Source organism: Bombus fervidus, chromosome 7 (genome assembly GCF_041682495.2).
Source record: "Bombus fervidus isolate BK054 chromosome 7, iyBomFerv1, whole genome shotgun sequence".
In the NCBI taxonomy this organism is placed as follows: domain Eukaryota; kingdom Metazoa; phylum Arthropoda; class Insecta; order Hymenoptera; family Apidae; genus Bombus; species Bombus fervidus.
Window position 1 is genome coordinate 11,111,982 of NC_091523.1, and position 24,562 is coordinate 11,136,543.

The following is a 24,562-nucleotide window of genomic DNA, read 5'->3' on the forward strand; positions in this document are numbered from 1 at the left end:
TGTATGCAAACACGGTTATAAATGTAGTCGTGTAGCGTATACAGACACATACAAGTCCCTAAGAAGCGTTTGCTCGGTGCAAGTGGACATAAGTAATCTCTTAATGCCGGTGGATCCATCCACGCGTCCCATTACGTTCCCCTTTACTCTCGCAGGCTTCTTCGATGACTCCGTGACCAAAGCGTTGTCGCGTTATTGCGCCGATGATATTAAATTATTGACCGCGCGGTTGCTCGATAATATCGAATGCTCCTCGATTCGTATGAATATTAATGGCCTGTGTTAAGCGACGTCAATAGGGGAGCTCGGTGATCCGCAGGATTACGCGATATATCGGCATACGCTCTAGAGAAAAGGAGATGTGTGTGCGCACCATTTTTCCGGCTGTCTGCCTTCTAGCTTCCGATTACATTTCATTTCAGTCTTCTCGCTGACGACTTATATGTGCAATGACTCGCGAAAGTATTCCAACGCCATTTTTTACGAATATGTTATGAGCGTTGTACGAAACTTTAGATGTGACACGTTTATCGCGATGATATCGATAAGATTTGCAACTGATCCGAAAATGTATACCATAGACATTTATCGCAAATATACGCTTATCGTTAGCGTAGAAAAATTAATATATTCTGATTTGCTAATATAGGAAATAATTAACCGTTCTGATACTTTGGTGATATTTACAAAGTGTATGCTTGCAATAGATACTTTGCAATTTTTGGATACATTTTCAGATTCGTCCCAAATTTGATCAATATACTCGTGTCATGTTACGATGCCAATGAAATTTCTCATGTTTCGTATAATATTATATATTCAGAAAAAAGTTTCTATAACTGTTTCAATGCTTTCATTGTGCACTTTCCGCGCTATTAAAATATTTGACGATTCATCACGCGGAAAAGAATGGATAACACGGAAGAGAGAAAAGGCTCAAAAATAAAAGAAAGTAAACGCATTGTTTCAATCCGCTTAATGGACATGGGAAAACTGATTCGCGTAGGTAATAAGATATTCGAGGGGAAATTTTTGTTGACCTTCCCTGCCGAATATCCACCCGGAGCGCATTATACGTACTCCACCGAATTTATAGAGCCCTCCTCTCTCCCGCATTCGCCGACTCGTTTTTATTCCTGTAGCTGCGCGTAATTTTCGACGAGAGAATGGTCCGCAGAGTGCCTTATTCCAGTCTGATCGTCGTGACCAGAATCGCGTAGTTGAAGCCCGTGGACCAGAGAGGGATCACGAGCCGGAGATCGATCATCGTTGACATCTCTCTTGTCCGTTGTCGAACTCTATTCTCGAAGGATCGTCAGGTGCAAGCGTGACTAATGGACGTTCACCGAACGAAACGATCATGTATACGAGGCGATTAAAAGCGATCGCCGGAGGACAACGCGCGCGCGTTTCGTTGGGAATTAGATCGCTAATTGCCGCGGGGAGAGAGACGGGCGACGATTATCGAGTTTATTACGTGCTGGAATTCTTCATACCAGCGTCCGGGAATCGCTGATCGAAATCGCGAATTCCGTACTTTCGATGACTGGGAAGCGTTAATTGTCTCTTCGATTCTCGTGCGATGACCAAAGGGCGCGTGATCGATCGTTCTATCGAAACGTGCCCGATTTTCTGCACGCGTAAAGTTCTTTCGCCGGCACTGACAAAATATTTTCCACCCTAGCGCCCACGAATAAATGTGTAATTTTCAATTCTATCTAACGTCAGAAGCTTTCTGTAAACGTTGCTGCGCACGTTTTCCTTTTAAACGTAATTCTTATTTCTCGTACTAAACTCTCGCACGCGATTCTCTACCTCTGTTCTCTCTCTCTCTCTCTCTTTCTCTCGCGTTGGCATTCTTGCATGGCACGAGCCATTCAACTTTAAGAAAGCTCACCCTATAAACGTAGGTATACACGTATTCGTAGGAATGCCACTTAGTTTCTCTGATATACACATCCATTCCTGGAATCCTTATTTTCTAAACATCGCTCTTAAATTTTGCCTTAAAAGCTCGCGCAGCTTCCATGCTAGGTTCTATTAGTTCGTATCATGCGCATCCACCGATGCGACGGAAATTGCTTATTTTTATTATTACCCATCGCTGCGGCTCTATTGCGTTTTCTCGTTTACCGAAACGGGTGAAGTATCCGTTGGTGGAGAGATGGATCGAGGTAACGCTCGTATTCAGAAATTCCTCTGAATTTCGACTTTATTCAGAGACGCTGGGAGTTGTCTCTCGAAAAGTTTCGCCGGTAATTTGCCGCGTCGCGAATTTCGCGATGTTCAAACACCGCGTTTTGATTGCCCATAAAGTTGCTTCGCGTTCTTGGTAATGGTTTATTTCGCCTCGTAAAAAATCTATCGCGACGGAGAAAGATGATAAGCGAAACGTCGATCGTTTCACCGAAAACCTGTTCCGACATTTTTCGCCGATCGTGCCGCTGTTCGTTTGACAAACAAAAATGGGAACGTCAAGTAATTTTTTTCGAACAATACGTTCCAACATGGTTCTAACGGACGTCCGCTCCTTTTTCCTTTTTTTTTTTTTTTTTTTTTTTTTGGTCTTTTCAATTTTTGCATCGCGTAGCATTGGAAGTAGGAAGTCGTGCGTCAGCTGAATGAATAACACAGGTTAATAGCCCTAGGTACTCGGTATTTCGTATTCACATGAATTAACTATTCCATCGGGATGAGATGTTTTTTTTTTTTTTGGTCGAATTCATGTAGCGAAACAAATCATTCGTGTAATCGAATTATCGAGAAATCAATGGCTATGATAAACACGTATGCATTTATGTATGCGTTTAATCATTTCCATCGACCGTGCCAAGAATCTTGCGTTGTAAACGATATTACATGTCGTTGGTTCAGTCGCGAAATTCCAAAGGGAAAATACTAACGAAGTAGTTGTTAGAATCCAAATACGGTACAAGCGCGATTATCATCGATCAACATCGGTCACCGAGACGATCGATTATCGGAATATGGATTAACGGAAAATTTAATCGCTGATGAGAATTATTGAAAGGTACGATAGATGTATTGCTATTCATAAGATTATGTATCTTTCTATAAGTACCTTAATATAAATAAATGTTTACGAATATTATGCAATTATCTTGTGTATGTATAATGATTAGTTGGGAAAAATAATAGGTCTCTAAATTCCAGAAAACAACAGAGCTGTAATAAATACCCAGGACCATCGAAGAGGGAAGAAACACTCATTCCATAGATATATTGGACGGTCTCGGTAGCCGTTGGCTCCCAGCGAGATCCGTCAATGAGAGGAGACGATTTCGCCTTTTCATCGGTCGCTTTGTGCATCATTAAATAGCACTCGTCTCGTCAGAAATTCCCAGCGTTTCGATCGGGAATACCTGCGGTCTTGAGATGCAATTTAGGCACGAGATTTCTTTTTCTCGCTTGCGCTCGTTTCCCAGCTGGAAAGCCGCTTCCGCTCCGTCTTCTCCACATGAAATATTTCCTTCGTCGTCCATGCAAATTACCACGGAGAACGGCCAGCGGTGAGATATGAATCGTTATTAAAGTAGGAAAAACACGAGGGCGAAACAGATGCAGCATACGAGAGAGTGAGAAAGAGATCAGAGTCCGGTGAAAGGGAGGGGAAAAAGTGGGACGAAGAGGGAAAAACAGCTGAGAGAGAAGCTCGGTGTTATCGGCTGTTTCGTGACTCGCGAAACATCCCCGTCGACCGATATACGCGGTTTTTTTCTTAAGCGACGCAAAAATCGCACGAACGCGCGATGTCTGCGCGAGAGGGCTTTGTTGCGATTGTTCGGGGTACAACGACCGTTTGATTAAAAAGAGATTCGTCGTGGTGAATCGTCGAACGGTGAACACGCGGCTTTGTGCACCTCGTATTCGTCAGGATTACAGTCATATGCGGCGCGAGAACCTGGCAAACACGTCTGTCAAAACGCTTTTTTTTTTTTTACCACTTTTTATTGAACCACCAGAGCAGGGGCAGCAGCAGAAATGTGGTGGCGATGGTAGCGTTGCAATTGGCGAGCACGACGATGCACCTCCAGCCATAACCTTCCACAACCCACCCACCACAGCGATCCTTCGCCCATCGCCAGCCACCCCTTGCTATCAGCTAGCCTCAATCTCGACTCGTTCCCGCTACCGATCCGACCGAAACATTTCGATTCCGCTGAGAGTTGGGAAATCGCCGCACTCGGAAATTTAACAGTCTCGTAAAACCTCCGACCATCGTGCGCCACGAGATTCTCGAGCCACGGCGGAACGAGTTGCGTTCGAACATTATGTTATACTCGTGTTTAAGTACATTTTATAGTGTCGGATGCGGCTATAGCGATCGAGGTGGCTTTACGATTGACGCGCGGAAGTTCGTAAACCACGCCGGTCTGCGATCTATTTACGGTAGATTCACCTTGCAAAAGTAGATTCGCGACTTTCGCCAACCTTCCTCGTAACAGTCACGCTCTTTAAACCGTAAGAGAAGAGTTGAAAAGTTTCGAGAAATTTCCCTCGGCTCTCCTTCTGCCTCGTGTCCGACAAACGAAGAGAAGACCGTAATTAATTATCGAAGTCGATGTCTCTGGAATTTCAATGAAACGCAAGGATAGCCAACTGCTCCGTGTAATTAATGAGCACGGCTTGTTGACACTAAGAGCCGGTTGCCGCTCCTCGCGATCGCATCGACGCGAAAGAAACAAGGCGGATATTTACGTTGGTTAGCTCGTCCGTGTGCGTCGCGACGCGCTGCCTATCAATGTAAAGAGACACGATAGGTGTAAAAGATAAGCCGTGCTAGCCAACTGCGAAGCAAGAAAATTCTTGTCCAGCTGAGTAGTCACGTTACATCGCGTGTCTCTCCGGTCTAATAGATCCATCGCGCGGCTTTCTACGAGGCTACGTGTGTATGTCAGGAAATTTTATTATACGTCCAAGTGGGTTACCCGACGTCTTTTGGTGCTGTCGCGATATCACGCGAGTGGTGTAAACAAACGGGTGCGAAACTGACTTTACGTCGTAATAGAGAATAAGATGAAGCCAGAGCAAATTGCGAGAACAACTTGAACGAGATCTCGGGCCGGCTCGAGGTACAATGCGCTTCGCCTTTTCCCACGCGAACGGAAAGTGGGTTCGAGCGCAGCGGAATGCGGATCGCGCGAGTTACAGACTTGAAACCAATTAGCGCATACATTTTTCCATCCTGTCTCGAACGTTTTCCCTATCTGGTTCGTTCCGTGTCTTTTTTCTTTCCGTTTCTTTTCCACCCTTTTCTTTCCTACCATTCACTCGTTTGAATGTTTCGATAACGAGAGTTCTAGTCGAGTATCGTTCTAAACGCGTTCTAAAAGAGCGAAACGGGAAGGGAAAAGAGAATGCGACTCAACCACGTGTGACATACATCGAATCGTTGTATCTCTCGCTGTGATATTTTAATTGCTAAAATTGTTAGTCTAATGGTAGGAAAAAGAGGGAAAAGACGAGAGTTCGTCTCCGTGTGTACCTGCGAGCGTCGCGTCGCGTACATGAAAATTCAAACTCGGGAATTGGAAAAGGTCGCAGGGAAAACGATGTGCGAACGATTCATTATCGAACACGACTCGCCTTTAGTAATTAGCATGGGCGGGTTTGATTACGAATCCTTGCGCGCTGGAAATTGGGTAAATATTTTCGATGGCGCAGCATGAAATAACAATTCAATAAAGTGTAACGCGCGTGTATCGTATTGAAAAATATTGAATCGTACGGCTCTGGGTAAATACACTGCAAGGTAGCGTGCAATAAAAAATTATATGTAGTCAGAAGTCACGAGAGGATGGCGCATTTGTAATTTAAATAACTGCAACAATTACAATACCAGTGCGCTCGAATATTCCATGAAACTCGAGACGCATTCGGCTCGCGGCTGGGAACGAAGTACATCGCGCAACTAAATGAATCGTTACCTATCGTGATTAATTGCGATCCTTCAAATTTTTAGGCCGATATAAAAATTGGCCGGCGCTGATTAAAATGTTTCGCACCAGCAGATGTAATCAAATCAATTTAGAACGCTTCGTTAGTGTTTAAGCCCGTTCTTTGTTTTTCCAGCCGTATAAATCATAATGTCGATCAACATGTTTCTCCGTTCTGTTGTTTCTCTTCTTCCGATCTAATTGAACCTAGCGAATCAACTTTTCCAGCGTATTACTCTATACTCTCAAATGGATGGAAAATTAAACGGGAGAGAAAGGTACAGCTTTGTTTCGTTCGATGAAAACACGGTAATTAAGTTCGGCTCTCGGTCGAAGTATTTGGTCATCCTTTTTAGATTCATCTGGGAGTGGCTGACTGATTAAAAAAATTTGACTCGCATGAATGTTGCTTGATGGGACCTAACTAATAACAGCTTTGAGACGGAGGTTCGATAATGATGACCGAGCATAGACGCGTAGGAAGCTTATTGTTCGTTAGAGGGAAAATTTCCCTTTGATCATTTTTTTAAGAGTAAAACGTCGAACGAGAGACAACCTCAACACGAGCTCTCTGACAAAAATATTAATTAGAACGAAGTACATACAAGACAAACCGAAATACACCTTTACCTACACGTATTACTTCGTAACGACTGGAGCACGTCGAGTATTTTATGAAAAGCGTCGAAGAGAAAGGCAATGACGTAATCGATAATCGATGGGCTCGGTCTGGGCCGCATGACGGACAACGAAAATAAAAAAAAAAAAAAAAAAAAAAGAAAGGGAAAGGAAGAAAAAACGAAGAGATATTAAAAATAACGAAGCACCAAGTTTGAGGTTGCGAGATCACCCTTTTACTGGTGTTTCTTTTTACCCAAGGATTTGGATTTGAACTCTCGTTCCAGGAAGTTTCGCTTGACTTTCCTGAATCAACGAAGACAAGATGATCTATAAACTCGCCTCGAAACGAACTTCACTAAGACAGTCTGCGATTATCGATCTCGAGGCGAATCAAAGTTTGACTTCCCGGAGAAGTGGTTGAAAACAAAACAATCAACGCAATTTTTTCAATCGTTTAATCGCTTCGAAAATTCGAAACTCATGAAAATGTGTGTGAGAACAGCATTACCGATCGTCATCGGTCGGAAGCGTTCTCGTTCGTGTTCCAAATAGGAAAGCTTCCCCGGGGTATCTTATAAACCCGCTGGCGGTCTGCGATTTTCTAGAGAGACTCGTACTTTTGGCTTTTTCAGGTCCGACTTTCGATGCCTTGTCTACGATAGGCAAAGTTTCCATTGTGGCTGCTCGTGGCCACAGTTCCCCTTCCTATTCACCCTTCCCTTTCTCTCTCAGCATGCGTTGCAAGACTATTTCAGGGCATTATGATCGCCGAAAGCTTGCATCCTAGTGTTCTCGTACCGCCATTGCTCTTCGGATGAAATATTAGACATCGTGAGAGAGGAAGTGAAAACGCTCCATCACGACATTGTTGTTCAACGATCTGCTATATCCTACATAATAAGACTTTATACCTTTCGATTCGTGTTAACGACTGATTTTAATCTTCTCGTTACATAGTGTTGATTAACGTATCTCTTAGAAGAGATCATGCACGTATGTAGAATGATTTTTCTGATTTTTTTCCTAAGTAATCGATTCAAATCGTAGAGTACGTAAATCTTGTACTTGGGTTAGTTTCTTTTTTTTCTATTTTTGCTTTTTGTTTGATCCATTTCTTCGTTAGGAATATAAAATTATAGAATACATATTATTCTAAAATATCGTTATGTATATAAAAAATATTACTACCTTTATCTTCGTACTATTATTCTATTATTATTACATTAGGTCGCATAAATAAGAGAAAAGAGCGGCAAGGGATGGGAAACAAAAGCTTCGTAACCCATTAGAGAATCTATCAAGACCTGACATGTCTCTGATGAATCAATATAAAATTGAAATATCGACATACTTCGGATACTATTTCACTTAAATCGAGAGAGACAGAGTTTGTCACCCGGTATCGGCATACTTACCGGTATTCTGACCGGTATCGAGGAACTAAACGTAAGATAAATATCCACTATATAATATCGTACTTTTTATCCTACATATTTTCAAAACGCGTTTCACGAATGAACATTAGCAACTGACGAGATTCGCGATGAATCTATCGACCATGTAACTGGACGCGTGGTTTAAGCCAACTTTTCTGGTCGAGCTACTCGAACTCGGATATGCTATTAAGAAAATGTATTTCGCTTCGCTACCAATCTCTAATGGCGCCATTCAGTCTATCCGCTTATCCAACCCCAAAGTCAGCGGAAATGTTTTTATTCAATGCCATGTGCCACTCGAAAAATCAGCCAAACTTCGAATACGTGTTTTTACGCGGTGAATGAATCGCGTCAAAACACACGTGGTAGCACTGACTGAGGAGCAAATTGACGATGTTTATACTAGTTATACTGAGAGCAGAAACCGCGAATCTCTGGCTAGTTCAATTACAGTAGCTAGAGGGAAACGGGATGAAACACGGGTTGTCACGTTGTAAATAACACGGACGTTATCGTTGTTCCTCATCGAAGGTGTCCCCGTGTTATGACGTGAGCTACGATGGTCTTCGTGGTAATTGTAGAGTTACAAGTTGCCGTATCTAGTGAACGAGGTAGAACAGACGACGCCGCACCGCTGTAAAATTGTTCCGCGTCTGGTTTCCACGATAGAAACAACGAATAGCCCGGATCCATCGAAAAGAGAAAAAGAAAGGGGCGGAGAAAACGTGCTACGTGTAACTAGAACGACGTTTCAATAAACTTCGATAATCAATGATCATTCCACGATGAACGGAGTAAAGAAAGAAAGATAGAGGAGAGAGTGGAAAAAGAGGAGAAACAACGTGCGTGTAAATCAGAAAGGACGAGGTCCGATTTCGAGCTGCAGAAATGATTTGTACGTTTCGTGTTCGCTGTTCCGAATAAAATGTTACAGAAACCACTGTCAGCAACGGAATGTACATCAATTTCGCTTCCCGTCCCCACGTCCTTCCTTTTCGTCCTCCCTCCTCTTTTCCCGAATGGAAATTTGCCCGCGTAAATCGTCGACGAAAACTTCTAAACGAATAACGAGCAGAACTAACGAAGAGTGGACTTCCGGGGAACCGCAAAAAGTCAAAGAAGAACCGGCAGCACCATTTCGTCGGTCCTTAACGAGAGAAAATTGCGACGTTCGCCCCGGATCCTTACTTTTGCGCGTCTATTTTAAATTTTACTGGGGCAAAAAATAGAAAGAAATTGAAACTATTTGTTTCGTATTGTTAATCTAACTTTTTGGCTACGAGAAACGATGGTCGGTATTAAGTGACGTTTTTCGTCACCACAAGCCCAACTTGTAGATGGAAGAAGCTCGTTCGGGTGCGCCCATGTTTTGTCGCGTAACCACGCGCTTGTCTCTGTTAATGGGAATTCCACCGAATGTCGAATTCTGAATGTAAATTAGTCTGCGTCGCGTTGTCTGTAGACGTTTGTAAAGTGTGCAAATCAATGGCGGGGAAGTTGGCCAAGAAAGTTCTTGCCAAACACACCGATAGAAGTAACACGAACGGCGCGAAATGATATTAGGACGAGTATGAATACGATAAATTCACGGCCAAGCTGCGATTGATTGTGCTAATCGAGCGTAATGGCTACGCGGCAGCGGAACTTTCATGCGGCGCTTCAAAATTCGTGAGGATGATCAAACACGAAGGAGGATCGTCCCAAAGCGAAGTCGAACAAACGTTTCTCTAAAACTCTACCATCCAGCCTTCAACCGATTCTCTGTGTTAAAACAATCGTTATCAAACGATCTCCATTGAAAGCTATTTATAATGCAAACGATCTGCCGCAGTAGGCAAAATTCCATCTACCCGTGGTAAAAAAAAAAGAAGAAAAAATAAAGACAAAAAATGGATGGATCGAATGGAAGATCGGGAACGATATCGCGTTCTGTCGATACCAGTGACGCCTTGTAAAACGATGCAGCGGAGTTGGCGTCTATTGATCAAATGATCACAATGGGTTCACAATAGGAATATGGCGGCCGATGCCGATACTACGCGTTGCACCGATTCGATTTCTCCGTGTGTAAATGGGACCATGAAGCAGTCTCCTCTCAAAAGATGAGCCAGCGGCCCGTACACGCGTCCATGTAAACGCGGGCATATTCGCGAGCACGTGAAACCAAGCCTGGTCCGTGCATATCAGTCTGAGCAAAAAGCCAAGCTTACCGGTACGCGCCGCGATCCGTCTGCAGATCAATATACGCACGTCGATACGGTAACCACCACAAATCGATACTTCACTGTCACAAGCCACGACATACATATTTCGCCCATTACCAACTCATTTCCATCCTGTTCTCTCCGCGGCCTGGCCATCTGGTGTTTCTCTATTTTTCCCGGTGTGCGGACATTTTCGCTTTCCAACTTTTACCGTTTCACACCCCTCTGCAGTTACGTTACCCAGTCGACGCTCGGAACTTCCTCCATCTTGCTTCGACGAGTTTTCCACTACCGTTGCCAACCCGTCGTCAGTCGGCCTCTGCTTTCCTCCACCGAGTTTCACCCCTCCTCTCGCATTTTACCCTACCATACGCGGCCGCATCTAATCGCCCTCGAGAAATTCAATTTCGGCGATACTGATGACTAGCCTAACTCTCTCGCCCTTCTATCTGCTTGTGCAGACGCACCGGCAACCGGCGCTGAGTCGTGGCCTCTTCTCCTTCTCCTCCTCCTCCTTCTCTCAGCCTTTCCTCAGGTTTCCTCTCTGCTTTCGATTCCAAGACGTAGGATCGATGTATCCACGTTCCGGGATACCTTCCTCTTCACGGAAACGCGATGAGCTTCCGAACAACTTTGATCTGGATTCTTTCCTCATGATCGAGCGTGAGTTATGATCCTACGATACATTTTTGGTGGAAGCTGGCTGGCACCTTTGCCGTCGCGTTTCTTCGTGATACGCCATTACGTTGGACAAATGTTTGACGAGCGACGTTTCGAATAATCGTCCCGATTCTATAGTGTCGAAACTTTTAGGACGGAGGGAATAGATCGTCCTTGGTTACACTGACAGCTCCGATACGTATCAATGATGTCAAATTGATTTATCATTTTGAACATCTTTCTCATCTTGTTAGTCGTTTCTGGCTTCACTTTGATCGTTCGATCTCTTTGTTCGAGTGCCTTCGAATAGAAACTGATTGGTGTTTCTATGCTCGCGGTTATCGTAACCACTCCTATCATTCGACTGGTTGAATCAACCAAATCGTTTTTAGAATATTTTGCACCTTGGATATTGTTTCCGAGTTTTAGATCACTACGTAGAAACTCTTGAACTTTAGTGTTTACGTTTTATGAAAACAATTGCTCCCCTTTTTCCCATATATGTATAAACTGATTGACGTTCCCTAGCAAGAGTCGTGCTCGTGAGCCATCAGTTGCGCGTTATTGTAACGACCCACTCTGCTATCGTTCTCCATCAGTTGGGAAAGTCTCGGTAACTGTGCAAAGTATGCTGCGCCAGGATCTATAATTTGTCTTTCGCGACAGTGAGCTTGTTAAATGCGAACGAATGTCACAAAATCTCACTCGACAATTTTCACCGTTTCGAGTTTATTTTCGCGACTGTCCAACTTCAGCCAATGAAGACTAGTTTTCAGACCGACCTCTGGTGAGGTTTTAATTAGAATAATAATAATAATCAGTTTTTAGTCGTATTTGATCACTAAATTCAGAGTGACAACTCAACAATCGATTCTGCTAGACAAAAGCGAGCCTACTGCATAAAAGTATAGCTTCGCGACAAAGTTGACGTTGATTACGTATAATTATTAAAATTAGTACTCGCGCGAAAAGCGATTGCTTTTGTTCGCTTTGAATACGCTTCTACGTAACGCTTGAATACGCCTTGTGGCATGGAACGTTTCATGAATCTCAGGCTCCTTACGGTTCTACTTGCTTCGTACTAAGTACTTACTAGTGTTAGGCCGAAATCTAATGATTCCTGTTAACCATGTGTGCGTAAGCGTGCGAGGAAAGGGTATTAACGCGAGTATCGAGATTAGACACGTACGTAATTACACGTGCGTTGCTCATTTTGGCAGTTGGCGTCGTTTACGAACGAGCCTGCTTATCTGCCGAGTGATTCGCACCACCTTCTCACGAAGCGTCTGAACGTTAATTCAATAGTACGCAATCGATTCCGTTGAGCGCATAAATACCTGACGATCTTGATGATGTACTCTTCGTTATTACTGAAAGGAAGTTGTTAATCCAAAAATAGCAGAGATACGTTTTCCGAAGAATTCGATGATGACAAACCCCACATCTTGTTAATAACAAGATCACGGTATGCCCTCCCTAAATCCGGCCATCCCGGTTTTTCCTAGTCGAATTCTTGCGGTATATATATACATATATATGTACCCACACACACGTAATCCCATGCATTAACTCGGCATCATTAAGTGCACGAACGAACACATCTAACTGTGAACTCGAGTCAGTTCTACACGAGCACATAGGGAGTCAGGTGTGCGCATTCTTCGTATGCACACCCGTTTTACGAACACGAACGCGTGCACACAAATATGAACACGTTCGCACACGTTTACACGCGCATACCTTAGGTCTAATTCAGAGGGCGCGTACCGCTATCTCCGGAATGCGACCTTTCTTCCTGTACGGTTCATTTACCCCATTCGTACGTACCGAATCGCGAGGACGTTACATTCAGCGGGATATTCACTGGTAAGTGTTCATTAAACCGTCCGTTCTGTCGGGTGTTAATAATAGCGGCAGATATATCTACACGAAATATATATATATACATATATATATATATCGCGTGGCACCTGAAGAAGGTGAGAAACATTAGATCGGCAAGAGGGGGTTGCAAGTAGGTCAGAGGGTCCACTCGTAACATGGCGTGCCATTTTTCAAGGAACACGTATGTATTTTCACGACGTATATGCGGCTGGGGGCCGTGAATAAAGTACGTTTCACGGTTCTCCAGAGATTCACAATTGATCGGTAACCGGTATGTCATTAAAGTCAAACCACTTGAACCAGATTTGTTACGCAAAAGTTCTCGGTGCATGTGTGCAATGTATATGCTTCAGCGCAAGCTTTTCATCCTTCATTTCTTTACAAATTACGTACATACCAACACTTCCGCCCACTGTCCATTTACTTATTCGCATTGCATGTATTCTCCGGCGAAAGATCTACAGACGCGTGCTTTAACGTCTATTTAGCGCCCTATGCGAACGTATTAAAGGTGGTGTCGAGATCAAAGACCAAGGAAATATTGGCAGAAAAGAAGTAAGTAACGGATAACGGAGACGACTTTAGAAACGCGTTAACGAGACGTGTTTTGACCAAGGTGTATCTCCAGCATAAGTAGGACCTTCGCGATAATTAACACGCGAACGTTTCACCAGCTTCCGTTATTTGACGTATATGCACACGTGTATTCTGTGCCGAGTTCGTGTCGCTAAATGCATAGCGGGCGCCTCGATGATTTCCAGGATAAAGACGTATCGCCATATTAACGTCACGCTGCATGACACCGTTTACCTTTGGACCTTTTCTCAGTGCCGCGAAACACGAATCGGAGTTACACGTCGAGACCAGTTAAGAAAGACACGGGAATTAGCACGTACAAATTAGATTGTCAAATCTACGCGATACCAGCTATTTTATTAACGAGATAATCTGTTGACGGTATTCGCGGTGGAAAAATAAAAAGCAGGGCGCTAATGCGTTGAAAACGAGTTAGATTATACATATGTATAAGATCGTGTTCTCGTTGGGGAAAGAAAAGGTCGAATAACTTTTCTCCTTCGCGCCATAAGTGCACCAAGGATAAAGAGGAAGTTGATGTTTTCAGTCTCCATTATACGAAATATCAAAAGTAGGATCTTTATCTTCGAACAGGGATACGATCCTCAATGGAAGTTCCTGTTTGCCCAGAATTGCCCATACTTGTAATAACAGCGATAAACAAGCATTTTATATTCAACTACGGTTCGCTTGTTTAAAACACTTTGCACGGAGAAGTGGAATAAAACGTGTTGCCAATAAGAGTTAATGTCCCTCCGATCTCTTGCCAAGTCGTTCTCAAAGCCGCGATAAAGTTTTCCTGACGGTTCTTATGGTACTCTAGCAAACGTTTACCCGAATGTTCCCTCGAAAAGATCGGTAATTTATTTATTAGGATTTTATATCCCGAGCAAGTACATCTTCGTGGGGATGGAACTAAAATTTTCAGAGACGATTTTCATTCCCATCGACGAAGAAAGTTGCGATCAACTTCCGCGAACTCAGCATAACAGTTCCGCAGGTATTGATTCATAATGCGTCACACGTAAGACACAACTGCACCCTCTCATGACTGTGTCCTCCTATATCCGGCTCGATGACATAGTCGATAACGCTTAGTGTCTTGTCCGATGGAGCAGGCTAATGTGACCCGAGCATTACGAGCGATATCAAGATCTATGAATTACTCGTTAATCTACGATAAATCATCGGCTGCTTCGATATTCGTGTTTCGACATTCTTAGGGAACCTTAACTTTCGCGCGACCAATAGCTCGACTGTCGCCACAAATTGAAAAATGTGCGCCTTATGTCTTATATCTTAGTACGACGGCTGTTGGAAAACGAACTGGATATATGTACGCGTATCCCTTTCGAAGCTCTCGTTTCGAAAGTAACGCGTCTACAGATAGTTGAAGCCAGCCGGTTTTCTTTTTCACGTCCGTGTGTAAGCCGGGAGAACAAAACGGTACGACGCGACGCGCGTCTCCTCGAATGACGCCCGAATCGATTGCCGGATTTAAGTCTGTAGAATATAGTCCGTTCGTTCTCCCTCGAGTACGTTTACCATTCCGGCCTACTGCGATTCCCTCCGGCGACGGAGACGTATTTACAACTCGTTGTAGTATCTCGTCCTCTTTCTGTTACAGATGAAAACAGTGTCTCGAGTACGCCGATGAGATATCGAAAATATTTTATCCGGTATCGATGATCGATGGCGACGTAGTATTTGCATAAAGCTCGATATACGAGACAGCATAGATACAATCCTTTTCTGTTAGAATCGCGAGAGTACAGATAAAACTATAGTTCGATTAAAAAGATAACAAATTGGAAGGCAGGAAGCATCGACATTTTTTTCTTTTTTTGTTTTTTTTTTTTTAACTGTTCATGCGTTTTCATGTACTGTTCTATACTTGGAAATTCACGGATGAACGGATGACACGCGACACGAACGAATCGAATATGATCGGAGAACTGTTCCATGACGTTCGTCCACCATCGATTCGTAGCCGATGCACGATGTCGCACCGTAATACAATAATGATTTTCGTGGATTTGTGAATATTACACCATCGATCGGTTCGATAGTCGAATGGCCACGGAGTTTATCCGCGCGAGCGATCGAGCACGGCAAAAAGTTACTGTATTTTAATAACCCGGTTTATCTGACCGAATCGAGTGCGTTCCCAGAAGATTAATGCGTCAGGGGAAGAACGCAACGATTATCGATTCGACCTGGTTTGCTCTCGAGCCGAGACTTCTTCGTCGAACTTTACTTTCCCGCTTTACTATTCATACATTGATTATCGTGTAAAAATACGGCTATCTTTCAGAACTTCAACGGGCGCACACTTTCGCACATAGAGCTCTTCAGGTCGTGCAAATTGAAAATTCTTTATTCATGAAAATACGAGAGAAATCGCGACGAAGGGAGAAGAAGGAAAAGATACGGGGAAAAAGTTACTATTCTTTCAAATTACAACCTTTGACGTCGATACTAGAAACGTGTAATAAAGAAGTTAGACGTTTTGTCTCGAATTAGCATCTACTTCGTCCTACGTTTGGCAACGTTCGAACAAAGTCGAATGTGTGAAATCGGTCATAACAAGTGAAATTCGCGAAACGTTGTAACGTAGATGCGGTGGCAGGAATGCATTTGATCGTAAAAAGACAAAGAACGAACGTGTGAATGCATCGGATGTCGGCGTTCATTAATAATTGCACATTTTATATACATTAATTCCGCGTCCCTTGCTTAAATAAAATTTAATACCTACGAACGGCTCTCGCACGCCGTTCATGCTAATTTATGTTAATTTCATTTCCCAGACTATGAATCCAGGCTAAATTGTATTTTAATCGAAACATACTTTCAATTCTTCTGCTCGTAGACTTTAGAACTGGAGTCAAGTTGGCGACGTTTATGCCGTCACCTCGATGGAAATTGTTTCAACTTGAGCGACAGATACGTCGCTGTTTCGGTAAATCTATCGCTTGTTCTATTGCATAATACAAGAGTTGGTTTGCATAGAATTAACCGAGAGACTTGCCACTATTATATTTGTCGCTAAACTTGCCTCTACATTTGAGTAAATAATTCTATCGACCTTTTTCATTTTAACTTTCTCTGTTTGTCTACTCTTCCAATTTGATAATAATAAAACTTTAAGCGACTTAGTCAACTATAAACAAGCTAAGGTTTATTTCGTAAGATAGGTTAAAATGAAGAATAATGTTTCCAGAACTGCTCTAAAACAGAAGAAAGGATAAAGCTATTGTCTTATAATATGGGAATTTTTCTTAACACGCGCACGATGTGGTAAACGATTGGCGGAGATATGGTCGGTGTTGCGGTATATCGTCCCACGGAACGGGCAACAGGCATTTAGAAGCATACGAAACGCGGTTCACCGCGGTTACTAATTAATTTCGAGCGGTAAGCTGGCGATTAACTCGGCGGTAATATGATCTCGTACCCACGCAACCAACGTCTACGGATTGACAAATATGCTCGATCAGGTGAACGCAATGCTATCGCGAAAAGTTAAGCGGCAGTTAGTGACTCTAAAGGCTCTGATATGGGAGCAAGCTCGTACACTAGAGCCGGAAATAATAATAGATTATCACGGTGCTGGATTCAATGAGAGCAGCTTCCATAACAATTTCGATGGTTTCTCCGCGGACAAGCCACGTAAAATTTAATTATCGTTTATTAATTTCGCCTTCGAAGAGGAATGTCCTTTGCCCGAATATTCTGTTACGAAATTGTTTTATGCAAACGTAGTACGATCCACGTGTTTCAAACAAAAATTTGTTCAGACTTCCGTTCGAAACTTCTCGCGCTTTGGAGGATTCAAACGTGTTACGTACATTACGGTTAGCTTTATCAGATGCGAGACGAGGCATTACCGCTGATGAGGTTACGGTTACCCTTTGTTCGAGCTACCTATATTCGCATAGCGGATCGTTCATCATAAGCGCAGGTAGAACCAAAGATATAGTTATACTAAGAATCGAAAGTTATGATAAATGATTGATCATTCGTAGCCGTAGTCGAAGATAAAACGATCTAGAGGATCAAAGAGAATCTTCCGTTGAATTTTATCAAGCGTTTCTTCGCTAGTCGAACGTCGTCTTTGGAAAACTACAGCGAAAGAAAAAATCCACACGACGAAAATAAAGCGTGAATACGAACGCGAACGACTGGCGTTTCTCGAGCACGTTTTCACGTTTGGACAAAAGGTAGCTTTTTATTTACGTTCAACGTTCGCTCTCTTATTTCGCAGGCGGCGCCACCGCTAACAGTGAATTACACGCGCAATACGATGCCACTCTTTTGTGGCGCGAAGAATGTACCGGAAGTAATCCATAAAAAATGCTACGTGTTCAATTTAACCATGGCCGTGTACACGTTGCCGAAGTCATTGACTAGCGGGCGCCGGCTTTTGTACCTTGTACACGGCAATGAAAAGGTTAAAGTAATTTCGAGTCGCGTTTCATGCAACAACGTCGCCCCTGCTCTCTGATGCGTTTATACCATGTGTGCACCACCGCGGCATTTTCTCGTCCGTCTTTTCGAACAGGGCCTTGCGTGAGTCACCGTGAAAAAATCCCTGTGGAACGCGGCGTTGCGGACTTCAGTTTTGGACGCGTCTCCAATTATCGGAAAAACTTCGTGACAAGCCAGCTCAAGTTTACCCACGGATCGAACGTAACAATATAGCCAAGCCGTTATTGTTGTTGTAATACAACAATATCAGTTTCAAGGATAGCTGGTTGATAAAGCGGTTTTATACTCGATCAATGTTGTACTGGGTTTCGTGTAGTCGTGAGAAAAATCCACAGAAGATAAACGGTTTAAAACAAAACGGTTAATTATCCATAAAAGCGTGGGTCATTCGTCGCACGGAATTTTTCAGGAACGTTGAAACCCAAAGCTCGCAAGAGCTCGGGTTCGTTCGGGGATTGAAATTAGTTTCTCGCTTGCATAAAGGGAAAGTGTAATTTGCAAAAAGTAATTAAAAAGCTTGGCGCGAGCGAACGATTTCGCGGATAACTGTGTCACAAAGGCGTCTCTCGTTTCTTTGTAACGCGAACACCGCAATCCTTTCACGGAAACGGGATAGAAAAGGGCGACCGCGCTGTACGACACGTATACTCGACAACAAGGACGACTCGACGAAGGACAAGGTATTTCAAACATAATGTAATCGCATGTCAGAGTTCTGTGCATCAAGCCATCGGATTAGTACGCGGCGAATCCTTCTGGCGCACCGCGAACGGTACAGGCGTCAGAGGTACAGAGAAATAAAAAGTAATATATAGAACGAACGTGAGAGTACTCACCGAAAATACCGCCAACAGCCGCTGCCTTGAAGACGACCCATAACGAATAGGTGTAGATAATCCGTCCTCGCAGCCACCAATCCATGGTGTTCGCGACCTTCGTCTGGCCTGTTGTACGCGGCCCGTCGTTGACCTTAATCTAATTCGATCAATGTTTATACAGGATTTCGATGTATTCTCGAGTCCGTCCGTTTTCCCTCGAACCGCACAGAACTCGATTCAAAACAATCTCTATTCCCTTCTTCTCGTGAAGAACGAACGGAACAATCGGGGGAATCATCGAGGAAACCGCGTTGTTTGTTCACGATCGTGGCCGCACCTATTATACACTCGCGAGCTCGCGATCTCGAGACGGATCATCACGCGCGAATGAAGCGAGCCTCTAAAGCTCGCATAAAGTAATCGGCAACGGTTTAACGTGACACGATGTCGACCCGATACGCTGCTATACAGGAAGTTTATTTATACTTCTGGTTAAACGTGTAACGACAACGACGACTATCGAACACGAAACAGTAGGAGCACGCAATCCCGGCGGAATGCGTGTTTCCGGGGCCCGAGCCAGCGGAGCACCGACTATCCAGAAAAGATCGAGTTTTACCCCCTCTAACGACACGCACCGAACGATACACACTCTGTTTATATCGGATATTGTTGCATAGGAGAACGCGCGCGCACACACACCACCGCCGTTGTATATGTTGTCCGAATCGCGATCGGTCAAATACTAACGGTGAACACTCCGTGTTGACTCGACTTCTCCCACCCACCCTCCCGCCCTCCCATCTCCGGGCACACTATCCTGAGTTTTTCTCTCTGTCAACGTTTGTCGTGGCCACCGTTCGGCCACTACTCGTTCGCGTTTTCGTTTCTCTGGATAATCGTTTTCCTCTGACTCCCGCTCTTCTTCCTCCTCCTGCTCCTCCGCCTCCTCCACCTCCTACTTTTAGTGCCGCTTCTCCTGCTTCTTCCTCTTTTTCTCTAATAGTGCCAACGTCCTCGATATCTTATCGGTAGAGTAGGGTGGCGTGGCACAGGACCGGACCTTTTACAGGAAACGACGTTCGCTCCGCTATTTCTAGAGCGAGCGGCACAACCCGACCGATGCATGGTTGGCGTGCACCGGTCACCGAGCTGCCTCCGAGCGCAATTAATCAAGCTTTTAAGCGCTTTCTTGCGACGGCCTGGCAGCACCGATCCACAGAAACGAACCTCTTCGTAGGGCGCTTCTTCTTCCCTGCTGCCAGTCGAAATCCTATGGCGTTTGTACGAAAAACACACGAAGAAGGCAGAAGCGACCAGAGACTCTGAGATTCCCGGATGATTCTTCGAGTCGACGATGAACGAATCGGATCGCGATCGTTCGCGAAAATCCACTAAATCGCGCACATTTATCTTCCTATTATTAATCAAATACACTGAGGTACAAATAATTGCCAAATCACACGGATCCTATACACATTTAAGTTAAAAGGGTCAATGGTAGGTTCGATATTCGAAGAATGGTATTAAAAGACGAAAAAGTCGTCTCTAGTCGCGAGAGGTCTTTAAATCTCGGATTTCTTGGCACGCGCGGTCCTCGGCAAAGTACCTTCGCCCCAAACGTCGAACAGAACATCCATCGTGGTTGCCTGTATTCTTTGTTCCGAGAAGAAATCGAAGCAGGGTTCGAACGAATCTCGCAGATGCTCTAAGGAAACGAAAGGAACAAAGCGTGGTCGATCGTTGGCCGAGGTTTCATGCCATCCCTCTTTCAAACGCAGAAAAAAGATCTCCTTTAGTTGGTACACGTTACGTCTATTCACGCTCCGAGGAAAAGTTTGTACATTGACCGGAGGCGAGAAGTTTCACGAGTAAATGCTTCTCCGTGACTCGATTTTTCGTTCCGCCTCAAAGGTGGAACATAATCAAAATTTTCATGCCTCGAGAAATCCCGTATACCTCTGCTCAATCCCTCCTTTCGCTGGTTCACCGCGAAGATATTTCTTTGATTTTCTTCCAGCAGCTTGCAAGTAGAAGAATCCCTTTCTACTTTTCGCCTCTCGAAGATTCGACGATAAGTACACGTTCGTTACAGGCTGTCCAAGCGCTTCGTCCTCGGTAAGCACCAGCAAACCCGTGGCAGAATATTGCGCGTACTCGTCCTTCGATCGCAGTCACGGTACGTCCGCCGCGTAAACACTGAAATGCAACGTAGAAGCTAGTAGCCGGCGCGAAGAAGGTGGAACGCGAACGTTCGCCGTGTAGGTAGGACGAGGAGAGGAGATAGAAAGGATCGAGAGCCGCGATGCAGACGAGGAAGGGACAACAGGTAACTCGCGGCTGAAATCGGGAGGCGAACAAGCAGCAACGAAAGAGAGAGAAAGAGAGAAAAAAGAGAGAGGATCGAAGTCAGAGAGCCGGTCGTCGAACCGGTTTCCTCGCAAGAGATCGCAACGGGCCAATTGGAAATACCACTGACAATGAGTCCACTGGTCGGCCCCTTTACGATCTCTCAGCGCTCACCTGACGATCGAAAGAGTATGTTCGACGAGAGTCTAGATCCGGATAAAACGATGGCCCCATCGAGCGTCGATCCAGTTCTACCACTGGTTAACCGACCGATCGGGAATTTTATCCGTCCCATCGAGCAAACCATGATATCTAGACTCGCGATCGTGCCTCGTGAGTACCCAAGGTCACGAACCAACGAGACGCATCGCACGGACGACCATCACCGATTCGATCCTTCTTTTCCTCGATATCGAGCTGTGTCACGGAAACGTCATTGCCCTCGCGGCTCGTAGGAAACGCGCACCGATGAAGATAACGTTCGAGCAGAGTCACGATGAAAATTGATAAAGAGACAAGGGAGACCAGCAAGACGGAACGATAGATAGAAACCGATACTATCCGGACAAGAATCGTACGACGCGAGATTTAACAACTTCTTTTTCGATTGGCGACTGCTTTAAAATCTTTACGAGCACGAAGAAATTGCATTTTAATCGGGAACGTTCGTTTATCGCGGTGCAGCGTTAGGAAAGGGAATCGTCCAACGAACCGTTATTTCATTTCTGCATTTTGTTCCCCGTCTCGATTGTCCTCCAGTGGCTGTTCGATTCGTCGAACGAAGATACATTTTTTACAAGGTCCACGAGGTTGGAATACGCGTGCCGTTTACATTTTTCCCAAGAGAACAAACAATCGAATCTACCAACATAGCTCACGCTGTCCAATTTTCGATTCCAAATAACACAGGCAACGTATAAATTTCCTCTCGCCTTTTTTTTCCCCGAATCATCTCTCTCGCGAAATAAGTCTTGACACGAAATATCGCGAATTGTTTCTGTCAAACGTATTGCCATTTGATTAATAAACATGATTGGTAACGCGATTGATATTCTATTGTCTTTCCGGAGAAATGAAAAAGAATGAAATAGGAACTCGCGGTACACGTACACGTTTTGTCCTTGATATTCCATTCGCGGGATCCAGATCTAGACCACGTGAATTGATCGATCGACTGGATCGCTGCGAATTCGCGTTAAGTGGCGCGATTTGATCTACCGTGGCGTTACAGGGCAAACGTTTGTCGCGACGTTAAGTGAAAATCACCGAATCCGATTGATGTTCACCGATCGAGAATCGCACAGGCTGTGAATGTTCGCCGTCTGCGTTCTGCCACGCAACAGTTTCGAGCGATTAAGCCCGGACGAGTCGCGCAGGGAAACGAATTCGAATCATTAATTTAACGGTTGAAAGGCCGAACAATGCGAAGCTCGGCATTCACACTTTTAGCAGGCAGAAAATTACGCCGGAGAAAATGAACGGTACTTTCCAATGGGACGTATCAAAAAACGGAGAAGGGGGAACTTAAAAATGAAAAAAAAGGTAAAAAATAGAGAGAAATGGAAAAGGGTTCGCTCTGGTTGTCATCGTGCAATTTTCTTCCAGCTCGTCCTCCTCTCTGTCCCTTTTTCTCACGCTCTCTTTCGCTCTCTTACAGACATAGAAAACATATTCAAAAGGGAAGCAGAATTTTCCATCGGGTCGCGTGAACAATTTCGTCACGGAACGAAACGCAAACGCGTCTTCCGTCCGGTGTCTCCCCTGGAAAAATTCTTTCCCGCTGTATCTGCGTGGCTCTCGTACCTTCCAGTCCCCGTCCAGTTTCAGGCGCGAACACGCCGTGGTACGGAGGAATGGAACGGGATAGACGTTGAAGATTGTGAAACACACGCGGCCAACGAGACTGTCAGGCGCGGGAGATCCTCTGCCCGTATTTTATTCCGCCTCTTCCTCCGTCTGATGCTACGTGGAGTAGCACGACATTAATTTCACGCGACACGCCAACGTCGTCTGACGACGATCACGCGTCGTCACGATCGCTACGATCACCGGTTGCGATTTCGAACCAACACGATGACATCGTGCGCCTCGAACCGACTGTGAACCGAGCAGACGCGCACGACGTTCCGTCAAGCACTCGCCGTCGCGTCGTGCGTGTGTCCGTCGATCGGTCGTCGGACGGACGACAGAGAGGCTAAGACAGCTGAGCGCCGCGACGCTGCACGTCCCACAGAATCACGATCCGCACTGGTACGCCATCGAGCGTTAGGGAAACTTCAGCAACCCTCCAACATCCTTCCCCCACTATTTCGACCCACCACCACAACCACCACCACCACCACTACCGGCTTCCACTACCACCATCGACAGCACCACCACCACCACCACGAGGCACCAGCAGCTCGGTGTCGTTGCTACCAGCACCAGGCTAGGGCACCGACTATGAACGCAAGAACGTATACGAGACACAATACTCGTACCAGTAGCACCCGTTCGGTTCTCCAGCGACGGACTTTGCGCGCACGCTGCTATCAGAGCCTCTACGTCGTCGGTGTGCGCGAGCGCACCAGGTACCACTCACCCCTCACTAGCTTTCTCGATTTTATCCCCCTTCCTTGCTTTTTCTTCGCCCTCTTCCTTCTACCCTTTCATGTCTTTTTTTCAACTCTCTACCTTCCTACTTCCGTTCCCTCTTTCTTTCTTTCTTTCTTTCTTTCCGTCTTTCTTCCTTCCTTTCCATTTCTTCTCTTTTTTCTCTTGTTTCCCATTTCGACCACCCACTCTTTCGGATTACAGCACGGTGCATGACGATTTCGCACGAAAACATTGTCGAGTGGTTGTTCAAGAGTCTTGAAAATCCTAAAAGTGTTTCGACGAAGCCCGCCGCGCCGCCGCTGCTCAGCTCGTAAATCCGAGCGATCGTCGCCTGCGAAAACGGCCAGGAGAAAAGAAACGGCGTATAGATCAACGCGAAAAGAGACATAGTTCGCATATCTATTCGTCGTTCGGATGGATTTGTTTGCAAATATCGATGTTCCACGAAACTGATTCGTTCCTTTAATATTTCTCTGTTTTGATTCTTCGTATCGAGACCCAAAGATCGAGCGTCGGTCTTTCCTTCGGAAGCGGCCGCGCCAGTGCACGCTTCGCGATGGACTCAGATTCTTTTGTGCGTTATTTTCTCTTATTTCAACGAGAAAGATATCGGAGTCCTTGAATTATTAAGTCGAATCTATTATAGCTTTATCGCGCAAGATTTTCCTCCGCATCCTAGGGTTTTTGCACGAGTCGCGCGATACGGATTTCTCCGAGCTCTCGAATGAAAACGTTGTCGCCCAGGCTCCAAATAATTTCACTCGACAAAATTGAACGTGAATCCCTGATCCTGGATAAATTGTCGAAAAAGATTCGCGACTCGGTTACGCGATAAAATATGATTGAAATGCGTCGTTCTCGGTAAACGACATTATTATCCTTCTCCTTCAGTTTCTCCTTCTCGTGTTTCGCTCTATTTTCTCGCTCTATTATCGCATTACGATTAAATGTTTCTTTTATAATTTAAGCAG

General features: G+C 44.8%; 1 protein-coding gene across 4 annotated transcripts in view; it reads right to left on the minus strand.

Moving 5' to 3' along the window:
- Positions 1 to 19,382, minus strand: part of LOC139989363 (putative receptor-type tyrosine-protein phosphatase mosPTP-1) — a 419,667-nt gene extending 400,285 nt beyond the window's left edge. For 2 of the 4 annotated variants that reach the window (XM_072007637.1, XM_072007636.1), the window contains exon 1: positions 18,666 to 19,379. In XM_072007637.1, the coding sequence (XP_071863738.1) occupies positions 18,666 to 18,750 (85 nt within the window). In that variant the 5' untranslated portion in view covers positions 18,751 to 19,379. Of the gene's footprint in view, positions 1 to 18,665 lie in introns of all 4 variants that reach the window. The other 2 variants (XM_072007638.1, XM_072007639.1) reach the window with 2 other exon arrangements.
- Positions 19,383 to 24,562: the final 5,180 nt, after the last annotated feature.